The sequence below is a fragment of the Capricornis sumatraensis genome, chromosome X (assembly GCF_032405125.1).
Source record: "Capricornis sumatraensis isolate serow.1 chromosome X, serow.2, whole genome shotgun sequence".
NCBI classification, from domain to species: Eukaryota; Metazoa; Chordata; class Mammalia; order Artiodactyla; family Bovidae; genus Capricornis; species Capricornis sumatraensis.
Window position 1 is genome coordinate 16,021,012 of NC_091092.1, and position 19,225 is coordinate 16,040,236.

A 19,225-nucleotide genomic window follows, 5' to 3' on the forward strand; every position below is an offset into this window, starting at 1 on the left:
TTTCTAAGTTTTACAGTTTTAGCTTTTATATTGGAGACTATCTGTCATCCATTTAAAATGATTTTTGCTTAGCATCATTTATTTAAAATAGCTCTCTACCCATTGGATTATGTTGGTGCCTTTGTCAAAAATCAAATAATTTTTTATGTGTAGGTGTATTTCTGTGCTGTCAATTATACCTATCTATTTTACTATCCTAAGTCAGTAGCAACTGTTTACATTACAGTAGTTTTATAGTGTGACTTGATGTCAGGTAATGTAAGTTCTCCAACTTTGTTCTTTTTAAAAAATTTCTTTGGATATGCTAGGTCCTTTGCCTTTACTTTCAGGATAATTCAAATTTATAGTTAAAATAATGGTATTTCCATTATTATGAGTGAAATAGGCCATCTTTTCATATGTTTAAAGGATTTTTTTTCATGTAAATGGCTCATGTCCTTTGTTCATTTCTTTATTGGTTTCTTTTATCCCCTTGATTTTTATTTCACTAATTATATATATGAATAGAATTCATCTTAACTGGTTTGGTGATTGTTTCTTTTTTCCTTTCTGGCTTGCAAGGAACTAGACTCTCCTGGTAAACAGTTTCGCCCTCTGAGAAAAATCTGAACAACCCCATGCTCCTGAAAAAAATTGGATTGATTCCCATTAAAGCAACAGAACAGCAGAACAAAATTTAACCAGGCTATATTTTGCCAGCACAGGCCCCAAATTGAACCAATACAAATTCTCAGATAAGCACTTTTAAAAATACCTTCCTGGCAGTCCTAAGATGGTGGAGGAATAGGACGGGGAGACCACTTTCTCCCGCACAAATTCATCGAAAGAACATTTGAACACTGAGAAAATTCTACAAAAGAACTTCTGAATGCTGGCAGAGGACATCAGGCACCCAGAAAGGCAGCCCATTGTCTTTGAAAGGAGATGGAGAAGTCTTGAGGCTACTGTAGGAATAAGACTGAAAACCAGAGGCAGGAGGCTTAAGTCCAAATCCCGAGAACACCAGAGAACTCCTGAATCCAGAGAAAATTAATTGATAAGAGCTCATCAAAAGCTGCCATTCCTACACTGAAACCAAGCACCACCCAAGGGCCAACAAGTTCCAGAGCAAGACATACCATGCAAATTCTCCAGCAACACAGGAACATAGCCCTGAGCTTCAATATACAGGCTGCCCAAAGTTACACCAAACCCACTGACATCTCAGAACTCACTACTGGACACTTCATTGCACTCCAGAGAGAAGAAATCCAGCTCTACCCACCAGAACACCGACACAAGCTTCCCTAACCAGGAAACCTTGACCAGACACCCGTTCAACCTCACCCACAGTGAGGAACCTCCACAATAAAGAGGAACCACAAACTGCCAGAATATGGAAAGGCCACCCCAAACAAAGCAATCTAAACAAGATGAAAAGGCATAGAAATACCTAGCAGGTAAAGGAACAGGATAAATGCCCACCAAATCTACCTGATTAAGAATCTACCTGATAAAGAATTCCAAATAATGATGGTGAAAATGATCCAAAATCTTGAAAACAAAATGGAGTAACAGATAAATAGCCTGGAGACAAGGATTGAGAAGATGAAAGAAATGTTTAACAAGGTCCTAGAAGAAATAAAAAAGAGTCAATATAATGAATAATGCAATAAATGAGATCAAAAACACTCTGGAGGGAACCAACAGTAGAATAACAGAGGCAGAAGATAGGATAAGTGAGGTAGAAGATAGAATGGTAGAAATAAATGAAGAAAAGAGGAAAAAAGAAAAAAAGAATTAAAAGAAATGAGGACAACCTCAGAGACATCTGGGATGATGTTAAATGCCGCAACCTTCGAATCATAGGAGTCCCAGAAGAAGAAGACAAAGAGAAAGACCATGAGAAAATACTTCAGGAGATAATAGTTGAAAACTTACCTAAAATGGGGAAGGAAATAGGCACCCAAGTCCAAGAAACCCAGAAGTCTCAAACAGGATAAACCCAAGGTGAAACACCCCAAGACACATATTAATCAAATTAACAAAGATCAAACACAAAAAACATATTAAAAGCAGCAAGGGAAAAACAACAAATAACACACAAGGGGATTCCCATAAGGATAACAGCTGATCTTTCAATAGAAACTCTTCAGGCCAGAAGCGAATGGCAGGACATATACTTAAAGTGATGAAAGAGAAAAACCTACAACCCAGATAACTGTACCCAGCAAGGATCTCATTCAAATATGAAGGAGAAATCAAAAGCTTTACAGACAAGCAAAAGCTGAGAGAATTTAGCACCACCAAACCAGCTCTTCAACAAATGCTAAAGGATCTTCTCTAGACAGGAAACACGGAAAGGGTGTATAAACTTGAACCCAAAACAACAAAGTAAATGGCAACGGGATCATACTTATCAACAATTATGTTAAATATAAATGGGTTGAATGCCCCAACCAAAAGACAAAGACTGGCTGAATGGATACAAAAAGAAAACCCCTATATATGCTGTCTACAAGAGACCCACCTCAAAACAAGGGACACATACAGACTGAAAGTGAAGGACTGGAGAAAGATATTTAACACAAATAGAGACCAAAAGAAAGCAGGAGTAGCAATACTCATATCAGATAAAATAGACTTTAAAATAAAGCCTGTGAAAAGAGACAAAAAAGGATACTACATAATGATCAAAGGATCAGTCCAAGAAGATATAACAATTATAAGTATATATGCACCCAACATAGGAGCACTGCAATATGTAAGGCAAATGATAACAAGTATGAAAGGGGAAATTAACAATAACACAATAATAGTGGGAGACTTTAATACCCCACCTACACCTATGGATAGATCAACTAAACAGAAAATTAACAAGGAAACACAAATTTTAAATGACACAATAGACCGGTTAGACCTAATTGCTATCTATAGGACATTTCACGCCAAAACAATGATTTTCACCTTTTTCTCAAGTGCACATGGAACCTTCTCCAGGATGGATCACATCCTGGGCCGTAAATCTAGCCTTGGTAAATTCAAAAAAATTGAAATCATTTCAAGCATCTTTTCTGATCACAATACAGTAAGTTCAGTTCAGTTCAGTTCAGTCGCTCAGTCGTGTCCGACTCTGCGACCCCATGAATCGCAGCATGCCAGGCCTCCCTGTCTGTCACCAACTCCCGGAGTTCACCCAAACCCATGTCCATTGAGTGGGTGATGCCATCCAGCCATCTCATACTCCGTCATCCCCTTCTCCTCCTGACCCCAATCCCTCCCAGCATCAGAGTCGTTTCCAATGAGTCAACTCTTCACGTGAGGTGGCCAAAGTACTGGAGTTTCAGCTTTAGCATCATTCCTTCCAAAGAAATCCCAGGGTTGATCTTCTTCAGAATGGACTGGTTGGATCTCCTTGCAGTCCAAGGGACTCTCATGAGTCTTCTCTAACACCACACTTCAAAAACATCAATTCTTCGGTACTCAGCCTTCTTCACAGTCCAACTCTCACATCCATACATGACTACTGGGAAAACCATAGCCATGACTAGACAGACCTTAGTCAGCAAAGTAATGTCTCTGCTTCTGAATACACTAAGATTAGATGTCAATTACAGGAGAAAAACTATTAAAAATTCCAACATATGGAAGCTGAACAACATGCTGCAAATCACAGAAGAAATCAAAAAAGAAATCAAAATATGCATAGAAACAAATGAAAATGAAAACACAACAACCCAAAACCTATGAGACACTGTAAAAGCAGTGCTAAGGGGAAGGTTCATAGCAATACAGGTTTACCTCAAGAAACAAGAAAAAAAAAAGTCAAATAACCTAACTGTACACCTAAAGCAACCAGAAAAGGAAGAAATGAAGAACCCGAGGGTTAGTAGAAGGAAAGAAATCTTAAAAATTAGAGCAGAAATAAATGCAAAAGAACCAAAAGAGACCATAGCAAAATCAACAAAGCCAAAAGCTGGTTCTTCGAAAGGATAAATAAAATTGACAAACCATTAGCCAGACTCATCAAGGAACAAAGGGAGAAAAATCAAATCAACAAAATTAGAAATGAAAATGGACAGATCACAACAGACAACACAGAAATACAAAGGATCATAAGAGACTACCATCAGCAACTATATGCCAATAAAATGGACAACTTGGAAGAAATGGACAAATTCTTAGAAAAGTGTAGTTTTCCAAAACTGAACCAGGAAGAAATAGAAAATCTTAACAGACCTATCACAAGCATGGAAATTGAAACTCTAATCAGAAATCTTCCAGCAAACAAAAACCCAGGACCAGACGGCTCCACAGCTGAATTCTACCAAAAATTTAGAGAAGAGCTAACACCTATCCTACTCAAACTCTTCCAGAAAATTGCAGAGGAAGGTCAACTTCCAAATTCATTCTATGAGGCCACCATCATGCTAATACCAAAACCAGACAAGATGCCATAAAAAAAGAAAACTACAGGCCAGTATCACTGATGAACATAGATGCAGAAATCCTTAACAAAATTCTAGCAAACAGAATCCAAAAACATATTAAAAAGATTGTATATCATGACCAAGTGGGCTTTATCCCAGGGATGCAAGGATTCCTCAATATCCGCAAATCAATCAATGTAATGCACCACATTAACAAATTGAAAGATAAAAGCCGTATGATTAACTCAATATATGCAGAGAAAGCCTTTGATAAAATTCAACATCCACTTATGATAAAAACCCTCCAGAAAGCAGGAATAGAAGGAACATACCTCAACATAATAAAAGCTATATATGACAAACCCACAGCAAACATTATCCTCAATGGTGAAAAACTGAAAGCATTTCCCCTAAAGTCAGGAACAAGACAAGGGTACCCACTCTCACTACTACTATTCAACATAGTTTTGGAAGTTTTGGCCACAGTGGTAAGAGCAGAAAAATAAATAAAAGGAATCCAGATTGGAAAATAAGAAGTAAAACTCTCACTGTTTGCAGATGACATGATCCTCTACATAGAAAACACAAAAGACTCCACCAGAAAATTACTAGAGCTAATCAGTGAATATAGTAAAGTTGCAGGATATAAAATTAGCACACAGAAATCCCTTGCATTCCTATACACTAACAATGAGAAAACAGAAATTAGGGAAACAAGCCCATTCACTATTGCAATGAAAAGAATAAAATACTTAGGAATATACCTACCTAAAGAAACAAAAGACCTGTATATAGAAAACTATAAAACACTGGTGAACGAAATCAAAGAGGACACAGATAGATGGAGAAATATACCATGTTCATGGATTGGAAGAATCAATATAGTGAAAATGAGTATAACCCAAAGCAATCTATAGATTCAATGCAATCCCTATCAAGCTACCAATGGTATTTTTCAGAGAAGTAGAACAAATAATTTCATAATTTGTATGAAAATACAAAAAACCTTGAATAGCCAAAGCAATCTTGAGAAAGAAGAATGGAACTGGAGGAATCAGCCTGCCTAACTTTAGGCTCTACTACAAAGCTACAGTCATCAAAACAGTATGGTACTGGAACAAATACAGAAATATAGATCAATGGAACAAAATAGAAAGCCTAGAGATAAATCCACGCACCTATGGACACCTTATCTTCCACAAAGGAGGCAAGAATATACAATGGATTAAAGACAATCTCTTTAACAAGTGGTGCTGGGAAAACTGGTCAACCACTTGTAAAAGAATGAAACTAGAACATTTTCTAACACCATACACAAAAATAAACTCAAAATGGATTAAAGATCTAAACTTAAGACCAGAAACTAACTATAAAACTCCTAAAGGAAAACATAGGCAAAACACTCTCTGACATAAATCACAGCAGGATCCTCTATGACCCACCTCCCTGAGTAATGTAAATAAAAGCAACAATAAACAAATGAGACCTAATTAAACTTAAAAGCTTTTGCAAACAAAGGAAACTATAAGCAAGGTGAAAAGACAGCCTTCAGAATGGGAGAAAATAATAGCAAATGAAGCAACTGACAAAGAATTAATCTCCAAAATATACAAGCAACTCCTGCAGCTCAATTCCAACAAAATAAACGACCCAATCAATAGATGGACCAAAGAACTAAAGAGACATTTCACCAAAGAAGACATACAAATGGCTAACAAACACATGACAAGATGCTCAACATCACTCATTATCAGAGAAATGCAAATCAAAACCACAATGAGGTACCATTTCACGCCAGTCAGGATGGCTGCTATCCAAAAGTCTACAAGCAATACATGCTGGAGAGGGTGTGGAGAAAAGGGAACCCTCTTACACTCTTGGTGAGAATGCAACAGTACAGCCACTATGGAGAACAGTGTGGAGATTCCTTAAAAAACTGGAAATAGAACTGCCATATGACCTAGCAATCCCACTGCTGGACATACACACCGAGGAAATCAGAATTGAAAGAGACATGTGTACCCCAGTATTCATCGTAGCACTGTTTATAATAGCCAGGACATAGAAGCAACCTAAATGTCCATTTTCAGACAAATGGATAAGAAAGCAGTGGTACATATACACAATGGAATATTACTCAGCCATTAAAAAGAACACAATTTGAATCAGTTCTAATGAGGTGGATGAAACTGGAGCCTATTATACAGAGTGAAGTAAGCCAGGAAGAAAAACACCAATACAGTATACTAATGCCTATATATGGAATCTAGAAAGATGGTAACCATAACCCTACATGTGAGACAGCAGAAGAGACACAGATGTATAGAACAGTCTTTTGGACTCTGTGGGATAGGGCGAGGGTGGGATGTTTTGGGAGAATGGCATTGAAACATGTATATTATCATATGTGAAATGAATTGCCATTCCAGGTTTGATGCATGAGACAGGGTGCTCGGGGCTGGTGCACTGGGATGACCCAGAGGGATGGAATGGGGAGGGAGGTGGGAGAGGGGTTCAGGATGGGGAACACATGTATACCCGTGGTGGATTCATGTCAATGTATGGCAAAACTACTACAATATTGTAAAGTAATTGGCCTCCAATTAAAATAGATAAATTTATATTTTAAAAAAAACCCTTCCTGTCTTTGAGTAGACAGTTCTGGCCAGCTATTTAACTGTGATAGTCAAAGTTACAGGTAGTGTTTCCTATCACCTACCTCCCCGGGCTTAGACCTGTGACCCCAAAACTTACAGATAGAAACATTTCAAATGATAAGCTATGTGGCTAGAAATCTCTATATGGAAATTGCTCTCTCACTATACTTTGTTTATAATAACAGCCTTGAGACAGAGGTTGGGAAGAAAGAGGTTGAAGCCTAGTTTAAATATCAGCTCCCTATGAATCATTTGCCTAACCACTGAAGTATAGAATCCCCATATCCTACATAGGATTCATTCTCAAATATTAAAACTCAGTAAAGTTCCTAAGGTGCTAGAAAAAAAAAAAAAGAATTGGGGACTTTCTGCTATGTAATTCCTTTATTCCTCAAACATTTATTATGTTCTTATTGTATGCCTACTACTTTAATCACTTGAAACACAAACGCATTGATTCTGTTCTTGAATATCTCAGAGATTGTTCTCTACTATTAAAAAAAAAAATCATAGAAGGCATTACCATGATCTTGGTTATCTCAATAGCAAGCTTTATGAGTATGTATCACTAATGTTTTGGACCAATAGACCACAGTCAAAACACAGCAAGCAGATCACAGTAAAAGTTCACCCACTAGATATATTTATACCAGTGATTGGGTATTAAAACTTAGGAGAAATTGATACAACATTTTCAAGGTAACATAGTGACCAATAATAAATTAGTAAGGCTAATATCCATCAGGAAAGAACTACATGAGGGAGAAAATGTGCTTAAGATTGACCATTGGAATCATTAAACGAAAATGAAAAGATGACTTTGGAAGCATTCAGTTTACCTCATGTGTTACTTTTGTTCAGGGCCTCTTCTTTTTTTTTTTTTTTTTTCTTTTTTCTTTTTTTTAATTTTTATTTATTTATTTTTTTTTAATTAATTTTTTTAAATTTAATTTTAAAATCTTTAATTCTTACATGTGTTCCCAAACATGAAACCCCCTCCCACCTCCCTCCCCATAACATCTCTGTGGGTCATCCTTGCGAAGCAATATAAGAGGTGACATTTGAACTGAATCTTTAAGGAAGGATGTTCCAGGTAGCAGAAATAACATGCAAAATATCATTGTGACAAATAGAATGGTGTGTTTGTAAATATTGAAATAAATAGGAAATAAAGTGTAATTTGCAGAAACAAATTTGTGCCATATTTGGAAATGAATAAAACATAATGTGCCTAATGTATTTGTGGAAAAAAATTAAAACTGTTACTAAGAACTTGATAAGTCTTCTGTGTGGATGGGAAGACATAGTCAATTCTCCCTACATTTGTCTGACTATACATATACTGTCTGTCTATACAAATACGCATTTTCAATGAGAATTCAAGTAGGAATTTTTGGGCATGACGTAACTGATTCTGAAAGTTAATGTTTAGCAAACATAAGTTAAAACATACTACAAAATCATTGTAATTATAACTTTGTGACCCAATGCTAAAGACAAGTGACTCAGCTGTTGTTTTTAATATCTAAACTATATTTATTCCTTAAAGGTGACATTGGACCAAATGGACAACCTGGGCCAATGGGACCTCCTGGATTGCCAGGAACAGGTTTTCAGGGACCACCAGGGCCACCAGGAATTCCTGGACCAATAGGCCAACCTGGTAAGATTGGAGTAAATATGCATTTTGTAGCACATTTATGTAGAGGTTGGTTAGCCCCTCAATAAAGTGTAACCTGTGTAATAGTCTTACAGAAAGCAGATCTGAGAGTTAACATGTCCACGTATATAATTATGTAAAAGCAAAAGAGCACAGATCACAGCAGAAGAGCTAATATTACCTGATACTTCCCCTCTCTGTTCATTTAAGATTGATCTATTAACAACAGTGCAGTTTAGCAATTGCAGTATGTTTCCATGGCTTATAATCGTTGAGCTAATCATACTGTTGGAATCTTAGGAACTTCTGGTGCTAATCATTTCAGACCTGAGTAGCTATATGGCATTAATAGAGCTTTGTCTGTGAAACCTCATAACATTTCTTAGCAAAGGATTAAAAAAATCCTATTAAAAATATTTTTTTAGGCATCCTCAATTTTTTAAATAAGTGAGTTTAATTGAATTTTCTCTTCTTTTGCCCATAAATCAACATTTACTTTACAACTCATAAGCATGTTAAGGTTATGAGTTTTTTTAAGGTTTTTAAGATTTCTTTTTAATGTGAATACTCAAAAAAGATTTGTCAGCTTGCAGTGTCATAGAGAATCATATGATTCCTCTATGTTCATGTGAGAGTTTACGGATTCTGAACTATCTGGTGATATGAATTACTTTTATCTTAATCTAGGAAGATATAGTAAGGTTCACACGTGGGCCAAGATTTTGTTATTGCAAAGTACTATAATAATATATGAAATGAAAGCAAATATGGAACATTTAGTCACTCCTTAATTCACATGAATACATTGGATGACTTAAATGCACTGTTCAGATATACAGTTGTTGACTTTGAAGCAATGGAATATGTTTCTGACCTTAAATACCAATAGCTATTTTGTTAGTTGATTATGCTAAAAATCTAGAAACACTGATTAACAATATAAAAAGCCTGAAAAGTAAAGGTTATTTTTGCTTATGTCCTATTTTAAACATTTATTTTATGGCCCATTGTACCTATTTTTAAATGGCCCCTAACATGTCACTACTGATTTAGAAATAAAAAAGAAAACTTACGGTGTTGCTTTGAACCAACTGGTAAAGAAGCAGGTGCTTCAACATTAATGAGAAACCCTTCTGTGTAACTAGCATGGCAGAGGGATCTTGAGAAAAAAACAATTAATTTTTACATTTGGTCATTATAGTCTTGGCCTGCTATTTCACAAAATGGCTAAAATGAATTTATGATTTCTGTTATGTTTTTTCATTTTGTTTCCCCCAAATTACATAAGGTTTCAGAAGCATTTTGAACTGTTAAATCACTGCTGAGCAAGAATAAAAAGAGATTATTAATACCAATTAATACCAATCTGAACAAAATAAAAATACATTTCTTTGTGTTTTAATGCTTTTTAAAATTTAGCTAATATTCTACAATATTTTATTCATCTAATGTCCTCTCTAATTCATGGATATATAGGTATATTTATAAAGTCTATATAGGATGGGCAGGGGGAAAAGTAATGATGCTGAATTTAATCTCATCTCTTTCTTCTGTAAATATATATTTTGCCATACAATTGAAGATCTGAACTAATATGGTTCAACAGATAAATGACGTTAACAGTGACTGCCACAAAAAATGTATTGAATACATTCTTATTAATATAGAAATATTCTCAAATCACATTTTTTTTACCAGTGGATGACTATATTTTATATTTGATAATAGCAATGTATACTCACTTTTAAAGTAAATTTTACATGAATCACCAAAGCAGAATATTGTCTTCGTGCATTTCAAAAATACCATAATTTTTGTTTGTACATCTCAATAACAGGACTATCAGCAAGGCTACTACTAATATCTTGATACACCCTGCTTATACTGCATGGCTGAAATTCTAACTACTACCTATTTTTAAAATAAAAACCTTATTTAATATACTTTCTGTGTTTCATTTTGTAGTAGTAAACTTACTGCAAAGTATTCTATCTTGTCATTTCTCCAGAGATATATCCTGTTCAGGCTTTTCTTTTGACTCCAGTTTTCTGCTATTATTCAATTAAGCTTTACTATTTGTCACTCTTTTTTTCCAAAGCAGTCTGTATGGTTTAATGCATGTTTTTAACTTAAAGACTTGTTGAATATCAATTCCTCATTTGGCAATAGGTAAAAATGCCAAAGGACAAGGAGCAGAATGCTTTTCATCTTATGCCCTGGTAAGGGAGAAATGGAAGTTGTTGGTCCTTATTATTTGGTCTGGCCAATAGCTGGAAGATAATTGCTTTAGTGAATCTTTTTAGAGGTCAGTTAAATATACTCAATTCCATGTTCACAGGTAATACCCTAACCTGAGTCAAATGTGTTGTACACTTGTCCAGTCTCAGGAACACATGCATGGCTAAATGGGTTCAAACTTATCACCACTAATGTGAATCAAAGAAAAAAGGCATTAGTCATGTCATTTTCATAGATGAAGGAGAGTACATTGTCATTTTCTAACTTTTTTGGCTATAAAACCCTTGGACTGTGTGTGTGTGTGTGTGTGTAACATTTTCACATATAATGCATGTTTTGGAGTTTTTTTTTCCATTAACTTGTTCCATTTGGCTGTCAATAAATTAAGAGCATTATACACCTCTAATGCACATTAATTCCTGTTATTGTATAAGATTCAGCAGAACATTTGAATTCATATTAACTTTCTTCATCCTGGATTTTACCGGATGCCAATTCCTGACAATAGTCATGGAAAAGATCTATGCTGTGAAAAATACAGCATAACATATGTTACTGTTATTACTAATAACAATGAAGAGATCTTAGCCTAGAACATGTAGTTTGCTTCATCATAGACATGCACTAATAATTATTGAGTTCTCTGTACCTAACCTGTAAGGGCTTCCCTGGTGGCTTAGTGGAACCCGCCTGACAATATGTGGGTTTGATCCCTGGATTGGGAAGATCCCCTGGAGGAGGAAATGGCAATCCACTCCAGTATTCTTGCCTGGGAAATCCAGTGGACAGAAGAGCCTGGCGGACTGCAGTCCATGGGGTCACAAGGAGCCGGACATGACTTAGGGTCTAAACAACAACCTAACCTGTTAGGGTACAAAATCCAGTTTAATTTTATATCTAACTAACCTTTAAGAGCTTAAATTCTGAAATGATCATTCAAAGCAGTATAAAGGTCAGAAATAAACAATAGTGTACTGCTGATCTTCATCAAAAAGTATTTCTCTGAAGTAAATATTTTATTCTATTGGCAAACATACTTAGAGTATATGTTTATAAGCATCTGAGCAAATGCCTAAAACAAGTTTCTTTACTCATTACTAATATGTTAGTAGTGAATCAATATCTAATACATTCTATTTGTAGACTTTTTTTGTTCTAATCTTTACATGGTTAGTTTTGTTTCCTAACCTAATTAATCTTTTTGCAACTTGCTTCTGCTTGGGTGGTTCATCTTGCTGCTGAACTGTAACTTCCTGCCTCTTGAACTTCAGGTCTACCAGGTATTGTAGTTCTCACTCAAAGCCATATTTTTCTTTTTTAATATTGAGAATTTATTATATTAGAACAAATAGTAGAAAAAATCATCCAAATATAATAGCATCATCGTAAAAGATGCAAAAGATAGCACATGAAAACAGTTCTGAGAAGCTGTAAATAGGATATTTATTTTTCTTTTTGATTTATTTCTTGAGCTTTATTGAGGTATAAAAGGCATAGATAATTGTAATATATTTCAAATGTATAATGTGATGATTTGATATATGTATACATTGTGAAAGAATTTTCATAATCGAGTTCTCACATCCAACACCTTACATATTTACTGATTTGTGTGTGTGAGAACCCTTAAGTTCTACTATATTAGCAAATTGTAATTATGCAATAATGTTATTAGTGATAGTCACCATGTTATTACATTAGATCCTCATACCTTATTCACCTGTTTTTTTTTTTTTCCAAAAGCCATATCTTCAAGCTTTAAACTTGGAAAGCAACAAGATTTATCCACATTGAAGTCTTTTAATTATTTTGTAGAACTGCTCTATTGGAGCATATTTCAAAGGGCAAAATAGTTATCTTGAAAACTCACCTGTTAAAAACTACTTGGGCTGTAATATAACAATAAACAGTGATCCATGTAGAGCTATAATTGTGTACATTATCAGGTATCTCATCATATTTCATAAATATAAAATATCTCTCCCCTTTAATAGTATTTTTTACTATGAAATGGCATCATTGGAATCATCACTACTGTGCCAACTAAATGGAAATCTCTCATCTTCAAAGTGAATTTTACCAGTTTAAAGGCATGCTGGTAATATGACACCAAACAGGTCTTAAAATACCAGCCATCTTGTTCTCTTATAACAATAATTGCCTGTGAATCTTCAACAGTAAAACTGGTCATATTGTTGAAGAAATGCTTGGAATGGTCACCTGTTTCACCCCCAGCTTTCAGTCCATTATGGCACATCCCCATTTACCAGATGAAGACCAATAACTTTAAGTGACTTAGGAAGTCACATAGCTGATAGGTGTTGGTGTGGGAACTTGCACTATATTTGTAGTGTAATTCCTTTCACTAAACATATTCTTTTTTAACTACCTTGTTTTCTGGAGTGTATTTTTGCGTATCATAATTTTTCTATAAAATCCTGGCTAGATTACTGAGAAACAAAAGTTAACAACAAAAACTAATAGTAATGTGTTATTAAAACAACATGTTAAAACAAAGCCAAAATAAAGTCAAGAGGGCCCATGTAACTGACTTATTCAGTAATTAATTTTTTATGGATTATAGAAATACATCTTAATAATTCATAATACCTTAGAATAGTGGAAATCCAAGTGTGGGCAGTGGACCAGTGTCAAATCACAGACTGTTTGTTACTGCACTGGAATTAGAAGAAATTGAGAGTAAGCATTTGACTGTATAATTGTATTAATGTATTAATTGACTATAATAGCCACGATATAGGATTGTATTCTTATGTCTTTTTATTTCAGTTTTTTGGTATTTTTTATTACATTTTATTAAAAATAGTACGTGATTGTAGCAATTAAGAAAAGATTGGTCTTTTTTGAGAAATTATTTCAGAAGTTCATTCTTAGGGAAATATACTTGAAAATCCTAAAGTTTTATTATTAGATTATTTTCTGTGCATGATAACAAAACTATCCCTAACTCACTGTTAGGTTTGTTATATACAGGATTCCATTACCTGTTTGCTAGAAAAATAACCAGATACATCTCTTAAAACTGCTTCAATACTTTTTAATATTGGTTTGTATTAACTAGGCCTGCATGGACTACCAGGAGAGAAGGGGGATCCAGGGCCTCCTGGATTTGATGTTCCAGGACCTCCTGGTGAGAGAGGCAGCCCAGGGATCCCTGGAGCACCAGGTCCTATGGGACCCCCAGGGTCACCAGGGCTCCCAGGAAAAGCAGGTGCCTCTGGCTTTCCAGGTAATTTTTTAGCCTTCCCTGGTTTTGGATTCCAGAAATTAGAACTAATATGACTCTGGTGTATTAATTCTCTTGTACTTTTCTCTATAGACACTATCCTTTAGGGAAATGTATTAAATGTCTCTGATTGTGGGAAACTTACTTTGCTATTTGCAATGCACTTTTTCTCTCTGAGAGCTCCAGTTATATATTGCTGTGTAATAAATGACCCCAAAATATGATGATTTAAAGCAGTCTTTAGTTTTGCTCAAGGTTTTATGGGTCAGGAATTATTGGATGACTTACACAGGGTTGTTTATCTCTGATCCACGTGGTTCCAGCTGGAGTGGTTGGGATGAAGGATCTACTTCCAATGTGGCATTACTGTGACACCTGAGTGTTCATTGGCCTCTTCACATGGTATCTCATTATCCACAGAGGTACCTCACATATGCTGTATCAGGGTAGTTGCTCTTTTTCCAGGGCAGTTGGTTTCCAAAAGAGAGAATCCCCAAAGCTGAAAGTGAGTATTCTAAGAGCCCTAGGTGGGAAGCTGGAAGAATTCTTATCATCTAGCCTTGGGAGTTATACAGGGACACATAGTCAAGGTTAAGGCACAGAGTCATCCCAAATTCAAGGGGAGAAGAGTACACAAAGCTGTGTGTACTGGGAAGTGCAGTTCATTTGGGAACCATATTTAGAGACTAACTACCACAGTGATATAGACAGTAGTGGTCACTAAGATTACAATAGTTGCAAAGGGGCAAACCTTATAGTACCTTCCCTCTAACTCAGTAGTTTTCTAGTTGACATCTTTAAACTGATCTTTTATCTTTCCAAGGTCTAGGAAAGGTAAAAATGTACCTATTGATATTTTTCAAAGGTGCCAAAGGTGAAATGGGTATGATGGGACCTCCAGGCCCACCAGGACCTTTGGGAATTCCTGGCAGGAGTGGTGTTCCTGGTCTCAAAGGTAATATTCAGGGTTTGCTGGCAGATATATGAAAGAAAGAAAATTAAAAATTTTGCTTTACATCAATACAGAATACTTTTGTTTGACTGCTTAAAAATGAGCAATGCTTTACTTGTATTTTGTTTTTAGGTGACATGGCATTTAAGTAGTTCCTGTTTTCAGTTTGATAGCATGCTTAGTTTGAATACTATGAAATATGATAAGCATTAACTCAAAATAACAACATACAGGGATTTAATTTTTATTTTTTTTACAGTCTGTATTTGTCAGAGAACACCAGGAGAGAGATTGTTTTTTGAATGTAAAAGTGAGCTTGAGTTATTTATAGACAATAAATAAGGTGCATGAGTGTTTAGGGTGGTCAGTGGCCTACCCAACTGTGTAACATATGAATAATCTTTATATGCATTAATCCTGGATGGATGAACCTGATCTGCTGTGTCTTCCCCACACATGTTGGTTTTAGGTGATGATGGTTTGCAGGGTCAGCCAGGACTTCCTGGCCCTGCAGGAGAGAAAGGTAGTAAAGGAGAGCCTGGCCTTCCAGGCCTTCCTGGGCCAATGGATCCAGATCTGCTGGGCTCAAAAGGAGAGAAAGGGGACCCTGGCCTACCAGGTGAGTGAATGCATTTATTTGAATTTTTCTCCTGGTGTGTATCAAGTTTAATTTTTATTAGCATGGAAAGTGACTTGTAATCCAGGATTAAGGTAATTAGGTATATCAAATTTTGGTAATGTAATTTAGTTTTCACTGATTTGTACTGTTTCACCGATCAACTTTTGCTTGACTATTTTCTTTGTAGTTTATCTATCACAAACTATGAGGCTTTAAAATAAACAGTCACTTTCAAGCCTTCCAGAAAGTAGTTTATAGAATATGATCAAGAGAAAATAGATAAATAAACAGAATTACTTGGAAAACAGATTTCAATGTTTGGGAAATTTCCTGGCCCTTTAAATTATTTTTTCTTAAAAACCAAATGAGGATGAGTGGTACACTCTTTTCCTAAAGACTTTTGATACCCATATCATACTTGATTTTTAAGTACAGTTCACTGTTATTCTAACCTAGAAGAATAAACAAATATTGGACTAAGAACAGCCAAACTCACCCCTGGGGAAGGTTGCTGAAAGTAGGTCTAGGGAACAATTGTGTTATTACAGTTATTTTATTAGAAGCAAATGAGATATGAAAATAACAGATTTTTAAAATAAAAATCCTTTATTCTTTTTATAAAACTATAACATATTCAAAACAAAGCATCAGAAAATACATGAAGTGAAAGTTGCTCAGTTGTGTCTGACTCCTTGCAACCCCATGGATAGTCCATGGGATTCTTCAGGCCAGAATACTAGAGTGGGTAGCCATTCTCTTCTCCAGGGGATCTTCTCTACTCAGGGATCGAACCTAGGTCCTCCGCATTACAGGCGGATTCTTGACCAGCTGAACCACCAGGAGAAAAATATGAATAAGCACAAATCAATAAATAAAACACAATCCACTCTGCATAGAATATCCTTTCAAACAACATGGAATTTTTAAACTATGTTTATTTGCAGATTGAGGTAAGGTTTGTGGCTCTTTCTGTGTTGAAACCATTCCTATTGTCAGTCCATGTATGTGTGTGAGTGTTTGTACATAGATGTTATAAGTTTCCCTGTGAGCAGGGCTTGGTGAGATTTCTCCTCAAACAAGAACTTTAAGACATTACTATAATTTTGTATATAATCATGAAAGAGGCAAGGCCACCTAATTTTGTATTATTGTTAAAATGAGTTATATTTCTTGATTTACTTCTTGCAAAGCTTCTCTTTCCATTATACCTTCTACAAAATAGTGTCAGTAAACTGTATTTGCCTTAATATAAGGTTAGGAAAGATAGTTATAGAATCTAAGAAATAATGTAGAGACAGCCTGCCCCAATTCCTTCATTTTACAGTGTAAGATACTGAAGCCCAAAGAGGAAAATGGCTTAATTATTGAGTGCTCCGAAGTTCTTAATGGTAGCTACATTAAAAAGTGGGAGATTTTAATGAGTCCAGTGCTATTGGTTCATACTGTATCAGAGTATCACTGGTTCCTGTGTTTCATTTATATTTCAGAGTTTGGGTAGCTTGCTTTGCCAAATGTATTTCATGATTAATAATATCAGCCTAACTTGTCTTTCTTATACTCATCCTTGGAAGGTATTCCTGGAGTTGCAGGGCCAAAAGGTTACCAGGGTTTGCCTGGAGACCCGGGGCAACCTGGACTGAGCGGACCACCTGGATTGCCAGGACCATCAGGTAAGTATGATAAACCACCTGTAGCAGTTGGGTGGCTGATCCTGACCCCTAGAACAAAGTAATTATGTATTTATCATGTGTAGTGATATTTGAAGCAACTGAGATATGGGCCTCTCCTTAACAAAAATGTTGTCATTGGCACAAATGTCAACAGAGACTTGTAGGATATTTTTCTTTACTCAATTTCTTCTTTTTTGTGGCCTCAGAATGTACACAGAATCAGAAGTACATCCAAATAAGGTGCTATATTTTATTTATATACATAGTAGCATATGTAAATTAGACAGTTATCTGTTAGGAGCCTAAAAAATTCACCCTTTTCATTTTTTACCTTCAGACAAGTTAATCATTAAACCATGTAAAACAGATTACTGCCATATCTAGTTTTAAAAGTTTCTAGGAGTAAGAATTTCACAGCCTTCATTGGTAATGTTTTATGGCATTAATCACTCTTACAGGCAATGTGGATTATTTAATTTCTAGTAAAACTTTTTATTGCTGCTTCTTAAACCATTTTCTTTTAGTTGGACCCCTAAACAATAAAGAATGGCTGGTTACCATCCTCCTAAGAGCCCTTTAGATCAGGTATTCTGCTCTGGACTGTATACTATATTATCTTAATGTAGTGGGAAGGAAGAATTATCTCCTTATCTATCTTTCATATACTTTGCATTCTCTTTCCCAAGTGAGAAGACAGTGTGAAAGAAAAAATTAAAGCAAATAATGTTGAAGGCAACATTGTGATCCTTGGACAATACCTAGGTGACACCACAGAACTGAAGTATCTAAGCTCTGGGAAGAATGCAAACACAGCAGCCATGACTGAACCCAGTAGCCATGACTGTTGAGGGAAGATAGTCCAGTACTTCTCCATCATCTCTTACCTACCCCTGGCTTAATGTGCCAAAGGTGTATGTATCATGACAGGTTACCACTGGTTAACCTGGGGAGGTAACCACAGGTTACCTCTTCTGATTGCACATGATAAGGCTTTCAATGGTAAAGCTTCTGAATCTTTTTAAAAGACTCTTTAAATTGGATTTCTTTGTGATAAATATAGTAAGGTAGTTATACACATATGACAGATAAGACTTCAAGTGGTTGGAATAGTTTTAGGGCAAGAAACGAGATGTCCTGGTGATAGTTATATGTGTACAACAAATAAGACTTCAGGTAATTGGAGTAGTTTTAGGGCAAGACACAAGATTCTTGCATTTTTAAATAAATGTGTATTGGGAGCCCTCTATTGCTGTGATTATATTGTAATATGTTCCTAAGGAGGTTTCTTGATAATTTTTTCCTGTCTTATGTCCAGTTAGATCTGTGGAACTTTATCGTATATTAAGATTTGGTCAGCCTCATGCTTTCATTTTAATTACGACCCATTCCAGGAAACCAAGCAACCATAATATTGCTGACTTGTTTTAATTTTAAGCAATTTGACTTTTCTAGGTCCCAAGGGTAACCCTGGTCTCCCTGGAATGCCAGGACTTACAGGACCTCCTGGACTTAAAGGAAACATGGGTGATATGGGTTTTCCAGGTGAGTGATGGATATCTCCCAGATATTTAGTTCCATTAATGGAAAATGGTTGACTGTCTTTGTTATGAGAAAAGAAACTGTTGTTGACAGAGTCCAACTGAGGTGATATCTAAAGCAGTCAGTGGGTAGAGCTCTCTCATTACACAAGTATTTGATGTGGGAATTAAGAGACAGAACTTTAGAAAGAATTCACAAACTTACATTTTTTTTCTCCAACTATACCCCCTTTCA

The 19,225-nt window shown here is 35.6% G+C and overlaps 1 protein-coding gene across 2 annotated transcripts in view; it reads left to right on the forward strand.

Moving 5' to 3' along the window:
• COL4A5 (collagen type IV alpha 5 chain) overlaps positions 1 to 19,225 on the forward strand; it is a 249,452-nt gene that overhangs the window by 185,607 nt on the left and 44,620 nt on the right. For both annotated transcript variants that reach the window (XM_068963385.1, XM_068963384.1), the window contains exons 30-35: positions 8,616 to 8,729; positions 14,047 to 14,214; positions 15,077 to 15,166; positions 15,633 to 15,782; positions 17,354 to 17,452; positions 18,905 to 18,994. In XM_068963385.1, coding sequence (XP_068819486.1) covers positions 8,616 to 8,729; positions 14,047 to 14,214; positions 15,077 to 15,166; positions 15,633 to 15,782; positions 17,354 to 17,452; positions 18,905 to 18,994 — 711 coding nt within the window. The remainder of the gene's footprint in view (positions 1 to 8,615; positions 8,730 to 14,046; positions 14,215 to 15,076; positions 15,167 to 15,632; positions 15,783 to 17,353; positions 17,453 to 18,904; positions 18,995 to 19,225) is intronic.